This window comes from Amblyomma mixtum, chromosome 3, assembly GCF_055824585.1.
Source record: "Amblyomma mixtum isolate Tamu chromosome 3, ASM5582458v1, whole genome shotgun sequence".
NCBI lineage: Eukaryota > Metazoa > Arthropoda > Arachnida > Ixodida > Ixodidae > Amblyomma > Amblyomma mixtum.
Genome location: NC_143014.1, coordinates 104,325,924 through 104,343,975, shown reverse-complemented (window position 1 = coordinate 104,343,975; position 18,052 = coordinate 104,325,924). Strand labels below are relative to the sequence as shown.

Genomic DNA, 18,052 nt, shown 5'->3' with positions numbered 1-18,052 from the left:
CAGAAATCAAACATCGAAAATAAAAAGTAAAAAGTAAAAAAAAAATTAAAAAAATGACAATCGTAGCAAAGGCATAGTCCAACGCATTAAGCAAAAGAAGTCAGAACCCGAAAAGCAACAAAAAGGAATAGACAAAAACAGTAACAAAATTAACAACCCGCCTAAACAAACAACAGACGGCCGCTAGAAATGCAGGGCTGAAAAGAAGCACAGTACATGACGTCACAAAAAACTGTCAAGAAAGGACATTTCATTTCTACGGAGGGATACTGAAGAGTCGCTAAAACAAGTGCTTCCCTTCTTATTGATCATAAAAGCCTCAAGAATTTCACGTGCCACCTGATCGCGACTCCTGCCCAGAATCCTTATTCCGTTAAGCACTGGCTCACACTTGCAATCTTTACAATGTAGGGGCAAATTCGACCCGCCTCAGTTTTCTAACGATTTTTCATGCTCCCGTGCCCTGTCGTTAATGCAGCGACCCGTCTGGCCTATATAGACCCCCCCGCACGTCAGTGGGATTTCGTACACCACTCCGACGGCACAGGAAACGAAATGCTTGCCGTGCCTCTTTTCGCACATGGCTTTGTTCTTTTGGTCGATCCGCGAGCATAACCCGCTCAGCTTTTTGGCGCAGAGAAAACGACAGGAACGTCGTACCGGCCAGCAACCTTCTTCAAGCTGTGCGCCACTCGGCTTCCAGTGTCGAAAAAAACCTGTTGTCTGTTTCAGTGTCTGAATCCAGCTACACCTGCAGAAATGAAAAAAAAAATATGGGGGACCTAAGCAATTCTTATGATGTGTAAATGAGAAGTGTAACTGGCTCTGAGACAGTGGACACCTCAATCGCGCTGTGAGTAGGCGGTGGCGTCCACCTACAAATTGAGGCAGTTATGCACCTTTCCTTATCTCAAAACCGGCGGAAGGTTTAGACTCTGTTGATTCTGAGGAAAGGAAAGGCGAATAGCTGGCTGGCTCCCTGGATTAGTGGACACCTCAATCGCGCTTTAGGTACGTGGTGATGGGGGCGCCGGCGGCCACTTTAGATTGCTCCAGGAGGGGTGATGATGATGATGTCATTTGCGTGCCACGTTTCGACCACGGGTTTCTGATGACGGCAACTTTTCGCACAATCATCCAAGTAATGCCCTCGCATTAATATGGCCGCATCTGCGCCTCGCCTGGGTTTCGAATCTACGGCGGTGCGAACAGATCGGCTACGCTGGCCACTGCACGAGAGCACTACGCTATCGCCGCAACCGATCATCATTCGTGTTTAACTGCCACTCTCACGCGCTGTGCATTGCATGCCGTCGTCTTAATCAACTTCCGTCCGTGCTCAATGCATCCATAACGCATCGCTATGGCAGTGCGCTCTTAAGGTGTGTTAAGCAGTCCCAAAATTTCAAGGTGCGATGCACTAAGGCCCCTAATCACCGATTTCGCCGATCTTTGCTTGAAACCTAACCTTGAAACCCTAGCCTCGAACCGAAAGCGAAATGAAACGCGACGTGCTAGCGCACACACTTCGCATTTCACTAAGTAAGCTAAATCGGCAGCAATTTTTTTTTTCGTTTTCCGTCTGATGCCAAACTTCGAGCGTCCTTACCCGAAAAGAGGTTGATGACTTCTATTTCGATTGGCCGAGAGTGCTTGTCTGTGACAAGCATTTTGATCCCATGGGTACCGTTCGACACGGGTTCGTAGTGAGTGCTGACGTTGTTTGACTGCTACGTGAGCTGTCCAAGATAAAGCCTGACATTGTTCCTATGATCGAAGGGTTTCCACGATACTTAACCGAGCCGAAGCCACGTTTTCGGCCATCAACAAAGAGACGCCGTATCGCATCAGACGCCTGCGCAGCAGTGGACACCTCGGATAATTCGCGCCCGAATTACTCGGCCATCGACGACGCTACTAAAACAGTGTAGCATACCGTGTTACCGTTGCCGTTAGCGAAATACCGGAAGCCCGCCCACCGCCAGTTCGTACGCGCTCATTGGTGCCGATGCGGCAGGAGTATAGTGCTCAAGCCGGATTGCGCGCAGCCGCCGGGTACCTAGTGCCATCTGGCGCCCTGAAGGCGATTTGCGCATGCAGACTGACGACGCGCACCCTGCTAGCAAACTGCCACAGCTATTCCTGCCGAAATGCACCATTTATAAGCTCAGAAGATGAACAAGTGACAGTACGCCCTGCTGCGCAAGTATCCCGAGCGAATCCCGAGCCGGGTACCCACCGGTTTTCTCAAAATGGGTACAAGCTATTGCCCGGCCTGGTGCTCGGCTTACTAGGGCTACATTGCTTGGGAAAGGAGCCTGCGCCTTCAAATCCCGTCACTGTGGGCAGAGAGTCGTGTAGACAAAGCGAAAAAAAAGGGCCACAAATTGGGCTTATGCCGCACGAGGCGGACTTATGGTTGCTTGGCAGGGGAACTTATCACTCATCCGCCAAGGCAACTGTTTGGTCTAAGACCCTTTTCCCAAGCATTTCACCCTAGAAGAGCCGAGCACCAGGCCAGGGGAAATCTTGTGCCCATTAAAGAAACCGGTGGGTACCCGGCGGCACTGGGGATCGAACCCAGCACCTCCCGAATGCGAGGCGGATGCTCTACCACAAAGCCACGCTTCGGTACTCGAACGCCGTGGTGCCGCGCACAGCAACAGCCAGCGCAACATTTGGCGCGTTCATCGGTTGCAGCCGCAAACGCTTATCCTTGAATTAAACTCTATTGAAATCCCACGCCGAATAGCGCTAAACGTACCGCAGTATACCGCAACGGAATGTCACCACTGCAGTCGTGTCCACCTAAGCCGGACGAGTGACACGAGCGCAGCACAAATCCAATGAGTGCAGTCTGCTAATGCGGCCTTAGCCTAATCGCGCACTGCGTTGCGGTCACGTGAGTGTTGCAGGTTTAAGCAATGTTTCAGTGTCTCATAAAGCATAGCAAATGTCCAAGTAGCAGCCAGACGATCGCTCGTAAGGAGCCAGCCGTGTGGCACTGCCGGCCGGCAGCGCTCTTTCTACGCATAAGCGTCGAGCGGGCTAGGATTACGGAACTGTACCTGATATATATTGATGCCTGTTTTGTACGTGCGTTTCGCTTCTTATTTCCTTGTTTTATTCCTCGTTTCTCTCTGTGGTGCGCTTACCGAACGATCCGTGTGTGTTGTTTCTGATATTTCTCTCTCTCCCTTTCGACGCAGACGACGAGGCAGCGCTGCGCAACATAACGACCAACAGCTCTCTCACGTCGGCGACCATCGGCCCGCTGCGGCCAGCCCGTGTGTTCAGCCTGCGAGTGAAGGCCGAGAACGGCATCGGCTGGGGTCGCTTCAGCGGCTGGGTCACGGCCAACACGGAGGAGCACAGTAAGCGCGCATCTGGAGGCGGTGGCCCCCCACTTACCCCGACCATCCCCAGCCGCGTACCTGGCCTCTCGGGCGCCGCGATGATATAGCACTGGTCGACGACTGGCAGCGGCTAATGAACCGCGAGTGCCGACCGCACAATCTGCGCATGTTAAAGAACCGTACTGCCCCCGGCACAGCCTGCGGTCGCCGCGAGAGAATCGAACCATTTTCGCGAAAATGGGGAGTCGCACAAGTTCAGTTTCGCCCACGGCACTGCCTCGCTCGCTTCTCGAGCGCGGCGGCGATTCCGCGCAAGGCGACAAAGTGTCCGTCGCTAAAGTGCCCTATATTCCTCGCGGGTATAGGTGGTCGAAAAGCATATATTCGAGCGCAGTACAGGAGCACCTGCAACTTCGCGCCGGCTGCCTTGCGGTTCAGTCAGAGGAGCTTTCAGGACAGGGCTGGCAAGATCCACGTGCTAGGTTTTTTTTTTTTTTCTCAAAAATCTTCTCCCGAGTCGTCCAAGAATTCGAGGCACGGGGAGCAGTCACCAGCGGTAGCGGGGGCTGCTCGATTTCTTTTCATTTCGGCTGCTTCTTCATTAGGAGCTCCCGCCAGGGGCGTTTTGTCACTCGCAGAGACAAAAACGAATTCCGAAGCGTCTCGCACAATGACGTTTCGTCGATTAAAATCTCCTGCCGCACACTGCCTCCGGAGGCAGCGAGAGAGGAGGTAAGCGCGGCGCGTGCCGTCGTCCCATTGTTGCGTTTCTCAAAACTCAGAAGGGCGGATGAATGAAAAGAAGCGTTGCCGGCACAATGCCGCTGCCGCCGCGGCGGCGGAGCGCGCGCGATAGCGCCCAAGGAGCCCAAGCGAAAAGGAAGCTCCGGGCGGCGTCATTCGAGACGAAGCGCCAACGCTTTGAAGGAATCCTTGCGGAAGGAGCCGGCGACAAGAATGAGCGGCCCGATTTTCGGCGAAAGGGAAGGAGCGCCATCCCCCCCTCTCCCCCTTCGCGCGGCGATCCGCTCGAAACACGCGCGCCTTCCATCCAACTAGCTTACGCAACAAAAAGGCCCCGTCGGTAACGAAGACGGAGAGGGTGCGAGAAAAGGAAAATCTTTTGTTTCACCTCTCAGCGAGTCCTCCTTTGTTTTCTGGCGTGGAGATCGAGATTTCCCTCCTTTTTTTCCTTTCCTCCCTCTCCATCCTTCCCTAGCTCCCTCTACAACGCCTTTACATCGTCCTTCCCTTTGCCCCCTCCACAGCGCCGCATTCTGTCGTTTTCTCTTAGGGGCGTTATACCTATTTCTGTCTGTTGTCCCCCTACACTGTTTGCGACTGCACAGGCTGCGCCTGATTTTTTTCCCCTCGATGCTACCTTTCTATCTTTTTCTGCTTTTTTTGTGCTTTGTTGAGTGCGTGTGCATGCCAGTAAATGACCAAGTTTCTGTACCCGTATTTTGCTGGTTGTCTCAAGTCCAGCTTTAGTTTTTTTTCCAGTGGACAACGTTGTCCGTCCCCTCCCCTTTTTATTCCTCTGTTTCTTTACTCCCTTCTTTCCGCGATTTTTTTCAACTACGTACTCACGTGAAGAGCTCGACGCTGCGCGCCTCCTCGTTTTTTTTTCCTCCCGCATCCTCTCGCCGACAGTTTTGTTTCCCACGCGTTATCGCTCTTTCCTTTAATCTAAAGCGAACATCTTTGAAAATTTCGCCTGGCCTTTTTCGTTTTCTTTTTTTTTTCTCTTTCCCAAGTATCCATTTTGCTTCGCGGTTGTTGTCTCCGCGCGCTCTTCACTCTCGGGTGCTTCGAGTCCCGCCCGCGGTGCCCGTTTTCGCCACCGCTTCGTCCTCTGCGCAGTTACACCCGCCGCGCATTGTCTGGCTGCTTTATTTCAAGCGTCTCTGCCGTCGCTATACAGCCAGCACGCTCCTTCCTCCCCTGCCACCTCGCCCTTTCTTTCGTGTTGTTCTTCGTCGCCCGGCGCCTTTTCACTTTATTGCATTGGGCGTTTTCGGGCGCGTCCGCCCCGAGCCTCCGCTGGGCCAGTTACATTCGGTTTCCTTCCGCGAGGCGCCGACGATATCCCGTCCTTCCGGGAGAAATGCTGGCAAGTTCTCCATCATACCGAGTAGGCCAAGCGAGAATGTAACGAAGCGGAAGACGGCAGCCAATCGATGCAACGTACCCAAACACCAAAGCCGCGAGAAATGCAAGGAGGAGAGGAGCGAGCGAGAGGAATGGGGAGGGACGTTACGGCGCGGAGCACAGCGCGCGCCAAGAACCAGCGGTAGCGTGTAAAAGTTGAGGAGAACAGAAAGAAGAGAGCGGGCAAAAAAAGAGCGCGGCCTGGAACATGGGCCGTCGATCGGAACCGTGTTTTCGACACGGAGACGAGGCGATGGAGAGATGGCCATATTCATGCGACTTCGTAAAAACGGAAGCCTCGCGAATATGTCAGTGAGCTTCTGGCCGCTCAGGCTTTTATTTGTTTTTTCCCCCCTTTGGCACAGAAACAAGGAACAGCGGGAAATGAAGATGAAAAAAGAAAAAACTGCTTCAGTGAGAGTTGAACCGAAAAAAATTTCTCCGTGTGCGAAGTCGCAGGTGCGAGTTCGCTTCAGCAGATTACGGGGTGAAAAAATAATCATCGTAAAATCCCTCCCTGCAGTCGGACTCGGGGATTCGATGGTGCACAAAAAAAGGGGTGGGAAGGGATGTGGCAAAGGGGGAGGGGAGCAGCAAGGGGGGTTGTTACAACAAAAGAACGAATAGAAAGCAAAGATGTAATTAGAGGCTAAGAATGACGCGGTGTCACTAAACGCAAAGAGAAAAGGCTGAATCGAACTAGCATATTTTTTTTTATTAAATGAGAAAGGAGGACGGATGGAGTTTCGTCAAAACAAAAACGCCGAGTTCACGAAGGGAGAAACAAAACAAGGAGAGACCGCCGCGCCACATAATGTGCGATATCAAAGTTATCGGCGCGCAGGGTCCGAAAGCACGAGAAAGAGAAACGCGGGCTGCCATTTTCTCCGGCGTCGCGTTTTTCCAATTACGCTCCGCTCGAGCGCGCTCTTGTCTTCCGTTTGGCCGTGCCCGAAGACGCGCGTTGCGGCGCGCGAGAGAGTCATCGTGGCACGTCGTCTCCGGAGCCGGCGAGCCGTTTCGAGGCCCCTTCGATCGCGACGGCGTGCCTCTGCGCGCCTCGGGTGCATCAAATGCGCATACGTGATGGATTTGCACTACTTATACATGCATCAGCGTGTACGGACGAGCATGTTGTTGCCCGATACAAAGTGCCGCGCGACGAGACCCCCGCGTCCTCGCTGGTTCCTTTGTGAGCATCACGCCGCCGGTGGGGCGCTGCTGCTGCTCGCGTTACGCACGACGCGCCGACGGTGAGGAGGGAGCGTCGCGAGAAAGCGGTTCACTGGCCCACGCGCTCGACGGGAGCACGCTGGCGCTGTACTTACCGGACGGATATGCGCGAATGACGCGAGGCGGTGTGGTTCGCTGGCTCTTCCCTGAAGAGGTTGCCGCCCGCGCTCACCGCTCGTCCGCCGGCCTTGCAAACCGCGTGTTCTCACCCAGGGTGCGCGAGTATAGGCAGAGGCGGTTTGTGAGCGCGTGGACGTACGGCGTGCGAACAAGAGCAGGGCTCGTGTAGTCGTGCCTGAATAAGTATACAGTTTAGCCACGATTCGTTTTGACCACGGCTCGCACTGGCAAACAAGATGACAGCCAAGCTATTTGGCAGTAACGGAGTGACTTTGCGTTCGGAAAATCTTCGTTGATCTGGCCCCAGAACCTATAGCAAAGAAACCAGGGACGCCGGCTCACCATGAACCGACCTAGCTTGCGAAAAAAATAGCTGAATCTCCTCCCTCAGAGCAAATTATGCCTGTGAATGCGCTCAAGAGGGGTAAAGTGAAAACGCCCGTTGACTAGTTTTTCTTCGCCTCACCCCACTGTTTTCTTTTTCTGCGCGCGAAATAAATTTATATTCCTTCTTCACTGCAATTGTTTTCTTTCTCTCTCTCTCTCTCTTTATTTTTTTATTCCTTCCATTCTTTCTCGTTGCATTTTACATCCAGCACTCCTTCTGGGGACACATTCGCGCCAAGGTGTCTTCCATGAAGATTAAATGGCGCGCTCGTCTCAAGACTAATGGCCGCCAAAGTTCTCTGTATGCGGCACGCTTTTAGCGTCTTCCGCAGTCCTCGTGCGCAGTGCAGAAATGCACGCGACAGATGCGCTTGTACCTCGTCTACCGACCTCTGAGTTTGACCCGGGGTTCGCTTTTGCTATTCCGCGTCTGCGCCGAGTGGAAACGGTGCAGGGAGGAAAAGCGATAGTTGTTGAGGTAATTTCATTTTAGTACACTTATATGTAACCTGATATGCTATAATGTTTGGTAGGCACGTATGCAAAAAAAAAAAAACTGGCAGGGAAGTATATTTGTTTGTGAACGTGTAAGGGGTTTAACGTCCCGAAGCGACTCATGCTATGAGAGACGCCGTAGTGAAGGGCTCCGGAAATTTAGACCACCTGGGGTTCTTTAACGTGCACTGACATCGCACAGTACACGGGCCTCTAGAATTTCGCCTCCATAGAAATTCGACCGCCGCGGCAGGGATCGAACAAGCGTCCTTCGGGGCAGCAGCCGAACACCATAACCACTGAGCCACCGCGGCGGCTTAAGCACAGAAGTATAGTTTATTCTATAACAAGTACTTCAACTTAGCCGCGCCTGAAGTCCTCTTCAAAATGAAACCTTCCGACCATATGTCTTGTGCAAGAATTCGAGGTACCTTTTAGCCAATTTGCTCCTCAAAGGCTTGAAAGCACAATCACGGGAACGAAAACTGCGTTTGAAGCTCAAACCACTTCAGGTCCATATCTTGGCACCGCAGTTTCAGCCCATACGGAGGAACCCTCTGCCCGATTATTCAGTTTCGATCACCTTCTCCTTGTTGTTGCGAACGTTATCGCGATAGATTCGTCTTTTCATTATGTTTGTACTTTGCAAATAAAAGCGCTTTTGCTTCTTTTTTCTCTCAGGCCCCGCAAGTCCACCGCTGAACATCACGGCTCGGCCAACAGGTCCGAACTCTATCAAGATATCTTGGGAGGTGAGATTCAGAATTGTCCTCTTCCGTTCCGAGAAAAAGTTCGACTTGACTACGTTATTCGAAATATATTTCTCAAGCCTGGGCGTCTCCATGAAGGTATACGCTAAAAATTTTGCAGCCGCGGGTCCAGCGGCTCTTTCTCTATATATGGCCTTTCTACATGCTATGTTCGACGGGCTTCTCTGGATTTTTAGCCCCCGTGGCTACTAATGGATCCATTTAAATACATGAGCCACCGAATAGATACTTGCGTCAAAATTACAAATAATCTCGCGGCGAAGCCGCTGGGTGCAGAAAGTCGGAGGCTGCTCAGAGTACCTCTGTGCTGCTACATACACTGTTCTTGGAAAGGTGGCCACGTGCGAGCACAGAGAGCACTTTGTGACTTCCAATGGGACTTAGGCTGCAGGAATGATGTACCTTATTTTTTTAAACGCCGTAAAAAAAAAAAAAAAACAGATGGCCATGATGATGTACTCGCGGTCTGACGAGGTTACGCTACATGGTTCATTAGTTCGACAACATTTGCCCATTTGAATGAGCCGCAGTTATACTCCTACACGAAAATATAGCGAACGCCTTTCAGCAAAAGCATTTCGGTCTGAAATCGATTAGGAGCTTTATGGTCAGATGTGGCCAAGGATATGGAAGAATTTGGTTAACTCCCGGTAGGCGTAGCGTAAAGCAAAATCGCGTTACACGAACTACCTCGCTACAGTAATTTCCATTTATCGGGCAGTTTTGCAGCACGGTTGGGCCAATATAAGTTGCTTCTTCACAAATTTCTTTTTTCACAAAGCTCTCACCAACTCGTACCTCCTGCTTCTTTGTTACTGAGCAGATCTGGGCTCTTTTTCAACAAAGTCACTGCTGTATTGTGTCCGGGCTTTGCCTCGTGTGGTTTAGCTCTGGTTAAACCTGGAGTGACGCGACAGCTACAGCTGGCCGAGTGGAACTCGCTCAGTCGAATTGCGAAGTCAGTCTTTCGTCGCTCCGTTTCGCTGGGCGTTGCTACTAGTGCACTGCACGGGCTCGGGCCGGCCCGAAAGCCCGGGCCCGGCCCGGCCCGCGGGCGGGGCCGGGCCGGGACATGATCTCTTTTGCCGGGCCTGGGCCGGGCCCGGGCCTGAAGTTGCGGGCCCGGGCCGGGCTCGGGCTTAAAGCTGCGGACCCGAGTCGGGCTTGGGTCCGTACAGAAACGGCTGGTGTCCGACTATTCATTCACTATTGTAGAGTGAAGTACACAACTGCGGCATTTGAGCAGCGACACGAATGAGCTATGGGTTATAGCACGGGCTGAGAAAAAAAACTAAGCTTTATTCATTGACTTATTTATTTACTTATTTCCACGCCGCGGTGGCTTAGTGGTCAAAGCGCTTGATTACTGAGCCGGGGAACCGGGGTTTGCTCTTAGCCTCGGCGGCCGCATTTCTGTTTAGGCGGCTAGCATGACAGCCATGCACTTTGTCGCATCATTGCTCGTTGAAGAAACCCAGGTGGTCGAAATGATCCGGAGCCCTCTGCTTCGGTGTCTCTCAACTCAACTCGTACGCGCGGAGCACCATACAAAAATAAAGAAAACAGCTCCGGGACTGGGCTCCGCCCATGAATACGTCATTCGCTGACGTTCGGTTTACGACTTCCGGTTGTCGCACTCCCGAGGAGCAGCGTGCGTCGGCAGCGTCTCTCCGGTCTCCGCGCTTTCTTGGCTCCCGAACTCGCGACAGAAAGAGGCGGCAGAGGTAAAATTGAAACCATACGCGCGAAGGCAATGCCTATCTGTCTCGCGCTTGCCCGAGGGGGTCGCGCGGCGGCTCGAGCAGACGATTTTCACCGCTACCGGAAGTGTGCCTGTGACGTCGTAGCTGCCGCGGCTCAAGCGAATGACAGCGTGTGGTGGCCTGCCGACGTCATGGGACTAGTGACGTCTGTTTTCCCGATTTTGGTTCCAAAATGGCTCCCTACGAAGACACCAAACGGCCCGCGAATTTTAAAAAACACGATTTTTAAAAATTCATAATAAATTGCCGGCTCAGTTCCGAAGACTCATAATTGGTGTCAATGCTTCTGAGCATCACTTCTAACATTTACAAGCGGCTTTTAATTCTTTGCATGGTCCCTTTAATGGGCGCAGCGGCGAGGCGCGCGCCGCGCAAACCAGCTGCGTGCTCTGACGTCACTCCGCGCATGCGCACAGCTGGCGGAGCGGTGGTGCCACGGCTCAGCGCGCAGCCGCGCTGACCTCGCGAAGCATCCATAACTACAGCGCAACAAATGCTTTTCTCGCGAAGCGGCTGGCGTAGTGTAGACAAAAAGTTAGCTTCTCGCCAAAAAGCAGTTTCGCAAATTTGCTGGCGATCACCTCACGTTTATCAAGCGCACGTTTAAGTAAACGTCGCAGTTGGTTGTCCTTAGCAGAGTGCCTAAGCTGGGCAAACACAACGCTGGGGCGTGCAAGCTTTGTTTTCATGAAGGCAACGAGAGACAGATAGCGAAGAAACGCAGTGACCAAGCACACTGCAATAGCGCTCGGAATTTGCTAATATCACTAAAACATTGTGTAATGGACCTGCCATCTGTTCAAATCCCGACAGCCCGTAGGTGATTTTCTTCTACTTTCGTAATCTCTTTTGCAATGTCCGAGACTTTAGTACGTGACGCTTCCGCTGTGACTAATCTGGCTCCAACCCGTTAATAAAGCTTGTTAGGAATCCTCTCTTTCCTATAATTGTTATTATTCCGATAATAGCATATTTAACAGCAGAATACTGTTTCAAAAATAACCTGCTGGCATTTTCGTTTTCTCTCGCTTTTCGGCAGTGAACGGATCCGTTCGCTGACGTTCTACGTCTCACCTGCGGTAACTCAGGACGTTCTACGTCCGCCGCTTATGAACGTGGGTGGTGCTGATGAACACTCTCAAGGTTAGGTTACTTGTAAACATAAATACCCCCGAAAGCAGAAGAATTGACAGCCGTCGCCGTAGCTCAGAGGTAGAGCACCGGACGCGTAATTCGGAGGTCGTGGGTTCGGGTTGGTTTGGTTGGTTTATGGGGTTTAACGTCCCAAAGCGACTAAGGCTATGAGAGACGCCGTAGTGGAGGGCTCCGGAAATTTCGACCACCCGGGGTTCTTTAACGTACACTGACATCGCACAGTACACGGGCCTCGAATTTCTCCTCCAAGGAAATTCAGCCGCCGCGGCCGGGATCGAACCCGCGTCTTTCGGGCCAGCAGCCGAGCACCATAGCCACTGAGCCACCGCGGCGGCGGTCGTGGGTTCGGATCCCACCGGCGGCATGTGGTTGTTTTTCCTTCTGCTTTTTTAATCAATTATCTTTAAGCGATAACATATTCAGTAATATTCTAAATTGATCAACACCACAAAATAAATAAATTAATCTTAATATATATATATATATATATATATATATATATATATATATATATATATATATATATATATATATATATTCAGTAGCTGCGAACCGCTGCAAGCTAAACTTAAATGGCAGAACACATTATGACATACTTCGAGAGCAGCACCAGCTGCCACAGAAAGCGCTCTTTTGTGGCCAAACAAAAAAAAAGCAGGAAGATGGTCAACCATTAAAATTACAGAATTCACGTCCGGTCCAATTTTGCAGCCATGGAAACTCGCAAGTATCGAGAGCAAGCAGGCACGTTGCCGTAAGATTATAGATGGCACTTCTCGATTAATTCGCTCGTACTTCGTAGCTATTTATTTCCTTTTTTTTTTTTGCGGTGACAAATTCTCTTAGTGTAGCAGCGCCAATCTCTAAACATTACTTCATCCCATCTTTTGCTCTTTTTTTGCCAAAAGTCATCGGGTGATAATTCTGAGAACGAAAGAATAAATGGAATTTCTGTCCGTTTTTTTTTTTTTCGGCACGCCTCGCATCAATGGTTCCGTTCCTAATTGAAGGCGCTAATTAGTGGACACTGGACAGCCATGATCGATAGCGGAGAGGCACGTTCAGTGCGCAGAGCGCAAGTTGGCCGTGTGAGGCTTCATTTCTGTTTTCTCTTTTCCTTTCAAGCGCTCGAGAAGTTTTTCAGTTAGGGATTACCACTGTCTGAAAGCGGTCGAAAAACGAGTCGCACTGGGGCTCCTTTTGTCCAGTGCTTCATATTAATGGAAAAACACAAGAAATAAACGGACGTGTCAGCTCGGTGTACTGAAGGGAGTAAACATGAATTCTCGCGCATTACCATGGAGGATGAAATTGATTCCGCACATTGAAATGTTCGCGATTGCTGCAGCTGACTTTTGCTCTACAAAAAAAAAAGGAAAAACAAATTATAGGAACGTAGGTGCCAGAAGAGCTAGCTTTTCTTTTAGCGATACATTTACATGTCTGGTAATTATTCTTGTATTTTTTATCGCGTTTGCTATTTCAGAAACTCCTGATGCATCTGTGGTCAGTGCGTGAACCATATTTAGCTTTGTAGCCTCAAGTTATTCTGATGCGGCGGGTGGTATTTTAGGGTGTGTTAACTAGTTAAAAGGCAGGAAATAAAACTGCAGCGTTAACGTTTTCAAAGCAGCGGTTCGGCTTGACGCGCGTGGTATTGCAGGGATGTAAAGGAAAACATGCTTCTCAGTATTACGGTACTTAACGGTACATATCAGGCCCCGCTCTGTGAACCACTGCTACATGCCGGTTGATCACTTTGTATAGTTAAAAAATTGCCGACGATTACGTTACTTCCTAATGCGAAATTTGAGCGCAGCTCATCAGCTGTTTCACCTTTTCGATAGATTGAGGCAAAGAATTCGAGCAAGACATGTGTGTACAATACAGACAACTTGGCGAATGGCGGCGGCTATGCGTTTCGGCTCGGGCGGTGCACATATCGAGATCTGCCGCCACCGAACCGAGTACCCAGGTTCGAACCCGACCGCGGTAGCAGCGTTTCGATGGAGGCGAAACGCAAAATGAGCTGCGGTTCAACTACTGCTGAACCTGGTTAGAGGGCGAAAGCTATGGCGTATCGGGCAATTATAAGCGGCTTGGCGTCTGTAACGTTGAGCGCGTTCTGGACACTGAATAGGCAGCGCACTCACCCTTCCACCCTGGCAGGTGGCAGTTAATGGTTGATTGAGGGAGTTCGATCACCATTGTCAGCGCTAACGCATGCAGCCCGCACCTGTCTCTCATCACTCCACGTACCTATAAGCGCGATTCAGGCGTCCACTGACCCAGGGAGCCAGCTATGCGCACTTCCTTTCCTTAAAATGATCGGAGTGTAAAACGTTGTCAACGCCAACGCCAATGAACACAATGAACGCCGACGGCTTATGGCTTCAGCGCCGCGTTTCTGCCACAACGTTGTCAATGCTAACGCATGCAGCGCACATCTGTCACTAGCACCACGTAGCTTAAAGCATGACTGAGGTGTCCACTGTTCCAATAGGGCAGTTATGCGCCTTCCCTCTGCTTTCCAAGCTCCCGCTCCATTGGCTTCGCAGCTTAAAGCACGACTAAGGTGTCCACTGCTGGTTACGAGAGACAACGGCGACGCCGCGAAACGCAGGAACGGGCTCCAAAGAGCTGCGCTTTAAAACGCTACATTTGTAAAGGACAGCGCTCGTGGGGTTTCTACTCGAGAAAGTCAACTCGCAGGAAATTGTATCGGGCAGCCTTCATCAAAGCAGCTAAAACGCTTTGAGACAACGGTTTTCGCAGACATTTCCTTTCATGTCTACTCAAAACTCAGTTAAGTCGCGCATTTCGCGGCTTTTCGACATTGTTGTAGTGGAGGCCAAAGTGCGACTTTTTTCTTTCTGGATTTTCCCTGTACATCCTAGCAACATACAGTAGCTGAGCCATGCAACAGCTCAATCCCTCCGCAGTGCCGCAAAAATAAACACACCTGTCTTTAACACAGGCCATGTAGACAGATATTGTTGTTAGTTTATGCCGCACCTCCATATCCTTGGCCCAAAAATGTGAGCCCACATTTTCCGCGAAATGTTTTTCTAAAGACCTTCAAACGGAGTCTCAAAATCTGGACCGTTAATGGCGCGCGACCCAAAAGGCTTGTTACTGCTGTTTTCACCTAGTGCTCTGGCACGTTACAGTGAAGGGGCGACGCCAAAGCAGAGGCTCCTGTAAGGAGAGAAGGCGTGACACGCCGGGCGCTGTCAGGATCCCATAGAAGCAAAGTTCATTTAACGCCAAGTTAAAATGTGCGCTCCATTCGTTTCCCGAGCTCGCTAGGGAGAAAGGGAGCCCGGTTTCCCTCAGGCCGCCCGCCGGCATTTGCAGAAGCTCTGCACACTGTCATTACTGTGGCGTGCGCTGGGCGTTGCGTCCGTGCGGTGAACGCCGAGTTATCCGCGTGCCACCGCCGGCGCCCGAAAGCAGAGTGCTCACGCGCTTCCCGCAAAAGAACCCCTGTACCTTGCCAGGCGGCTATCGATTTATTGAACGCTTGGACGTGTTCATGACTTCTCGCACCACACCGGCTGTTGGTCCCCCTGCCCAGCGCGTTCGTCAACTTCTGGTGTGTTTGTATACGCGAATAGGTGATTTATACTATATATAGTTATGGCTGAGTTCGAGGACAGAGCGGGTCACAATGAGGTATATGCGGGGTTTAACGTCCTGATGATGCTCCTGGGTAATGAGAGACACCGTAGCGAAGGGCTGCGGGTTAATTTCGACAGCCTGGGGTTCCTTAACGCGCACTTACATCGCACTGAACACGGAAGTTTATACAGTCCTCCTCCATCGAAATGCGGATTCGACCCCGCGGCCTTGTGCTCAGTACCACAATGCCTAAGCCACTGAACTACCGCGTCGGAAAGGGGGTCAAAATGTCAGTATCGCTACAGCGGCAGCTTGTGTGAACTGTCTAGGCGTTCTTGAGAACCCCCTGTGGACGCCACGAACACGGTTCGGACTGTCTGGCGCATTTCGCAATGAAGCCACAATGGTGCGTCTCTATATACGTTCTCTTCCCTGAAGATGTCAATGCTGCTGCTCTCCCCGCACTGATGCTTTGCTGTCTCGGTCTTATACACGTGAATTTTCAGCATGCCTGAGCACAACAGCAATTCACAAGACAAGTAGTAAGGCAGCTGTTAAATTGCTTTCCCCAGACATGCGCCCTTTTGTTTATGTTTTATGTGCTCCAGACGTTGAGAGCACCGGAAAGACGCGCTCAAGGCAAATTTTATTTCAACAATGCAACACTCATGGAACAGATAGCAGTGCCTGTCCAATGCCTGTAATTTCTCCGAGTTACTGGCATACCAGGGTGCGTTCGTATACCAGCGAATCTGTAATTCCCTGTTAAGTGCTGGTGTCGTGAGCCAGTCGTGAACAGTCCTTGCGTGCGAACTGCTTTGATAATTCTGCCGCTGATTTGCGGACGCCAGCTGTAACTTCCGCGATTAAGCTATCGCTCTTAAAGCAGAGTGTAAGCAATCGGTACCAAGGCACAAACTACATATGCCTTTGTTTCCCACGGATGATCATCTGCTTTGCCCTACCGAAGCTTTCTTAGTGATAAAAACAAATGTCTTCTCTAAGCATAGCTCCTCCAAAGCCAGTTGAATGAGCGATGACAACAGAATGTGGAGAACTTCCTATGCATCGAGGTAGCTCAGCAGTGAGGTCATTCTGCACTGGTGTCGCATGCAGGTTATGTCCCTCGCCGTTCGCATTTATTTGCAGTCGAAATACAGCACTTTGTTTCAGCAGACGGTGAACAGGCTGCCAGAAGGTACCCCGCTATAATTAGCTCCCTCGTCATTCGTCAGAAGGAGCTCGATGAAGGCACGAGGTATTTTTTGCGGCGTCCTTTTTCTAACATGTAGCGGCCGCATCCGGGCACTCGAGCACAGCGCGAGCAGGGACATTCAGTCCCCGCACCGCTCATGGTGAGAATGACTTGGTGCGCAGCCGCCCAAGGAGGAGGACTGGAATGGCCACCTGAAGGGCTACTACATCAGCTACCGGCCGGTCGGCTCGAGTGAGCAGCACTACCACAAGACGGTGGAGGTGCACAACCCGCACCAGCGCCAAGAGATACACCTGACCAACCTGCGGTTGTCCATGTCGTACAGCGTGGCCATACAGGCGTTCACCGGCAAGGGAACGGGGCCCATGTCACGCGAGGTCCTCGTCAAGACCCTTGATGACGGTGAGTGGCAACCACCACGTATACTTCATCCCGCGCGAGGGACCAGGTCGGTAATGGCAGTACAGCTCCCGGTGCGTTTCAGGTAGTGCTAATTCAGCACACCAAGGCGCCCATCCTGGTGGCGGCTAGTGTAAATAAAAAACAAACACTCGCCAACAAATTCTTCAAAAGGAAACGACGTTTCGGGGCCCGTACGGGTCCCCTTGATCACATAGAGCGCTGCATGGAACGACAGTGGCTTATATACGGTTGAAAATTCCTAGTGAGCGATTGTAGATTTCCGGCAGATTACCACGTGTTCTGTTAAGAGCATGCTTTGTGCTACGTAATGGAATGATTCCAAAAGGAGGCGCGATGATAAGTTTTTCTCTGTGGCAATGATAGATGCCCTGTTGATGCGTTGTGGTCCGCCAAAGCATTAGATGTAGAGCGGCCGTTCATGACGTCATTATGATGCTCTTTGAGCCTTCGTCTGAAATTTCCAGTTTCGCCAATGCAGGCAGCATCACAGCCTTGACATGGTATCTTGTACACCACACCAGGGTATCTTGAGCGTTCTAGGCGGTCTTTAACTCGGACCAGCTGCTGTTTTAACTTGCTGGTAGGCTGGTGAGCAATGTGCACGTCATAGCCTTTGAAAATGCGTGCAAGTGCCTCGCTCACCTCCGCAGGGTACGGAATACTTGCAGGCTTGGTGTTCGTGTTTTTCTGTTTTTGGCCAAGTCTGGATGCTTAGTCGGAGCGCTCTTGGCTTTTCAGTAGCTGCTGGGGGTATCCGTTGTCTTTGAGATCTGCTTTCACTTTGGCTATTTCACAGCGGCGCTTTTCCGGGCTCGAGCATAGGGTGAACGCGCGATTAAAGAGTGATTTGGCGACCGAACGCTTGTGTCCAATAGGGTGCGCTGATTCAACGTTGAGGTACTTTCCAGTGTGCGTCGGTTTTCGATACACCGAGGTTTCAAGCCTGGCGTTGTTCCTCTGGACGAGGACATCAAGGAAAGGGATTCGTCCATTCATTTCTTCCTCCACGGTGAATTGTACAGTTGGCTGGATTGAGTTTAGATCTCTCAGGAAAGGCTGTACGTCGCTGCGATGCATAATGTTGAAGCAGTCGTCCACGTAACGCATGAATAGCTTCGGTGAAGGATTGAACGTGGAAACGGCTAGGCTCTCAATGGCTTCCAATGCGAGGTTAGCGCAGACCACGAAAATAGATGCTCTCATAGCTGTGCCGAAGCGCTGTCTGTAGAAGGTCCCGTTGAAAACAAAAAAACGTGTTGTCGAGACAGCTGGTCCGAGTTAAAGACCACCTAGAACGCTCAAGATACCCTGGTGTGGTGTACAAGATACCATGTAAAGGCTCTGATGCTGCCTACACTGGCG

The 18,052-nt window shown here is 51.2% G+C and overlaps 1 protein-coding gene across 1 annotated transcript in view; it reads left to right on the top strand.

Annotated features, from left to right (window-relative positions):
• Positions 1–18,052, top strand: part of LOC149351243 (cell adhesion molecule Dscam1-like) — a 167,696-nt gene that overhangs the window by 122,333 nt on the left and 27,311 nt on the right. The window contains exons 9-11 of the mRNA XM_089577000.1: positions 3,210–3,374; positions 8,424–8,494; positions 16,429–16,669. Coding sequence (XP_089433126.1) covers positions 3,210–3,374; positions 8,424–8,494; positions 16,429–16,669 — 477 coding nt within the window. The remainder of the gene's footprint in view (positions 1–3,209; positions 3,375–8,423; positions 8,495–16,428; positions 16,670–18,052) is intronic.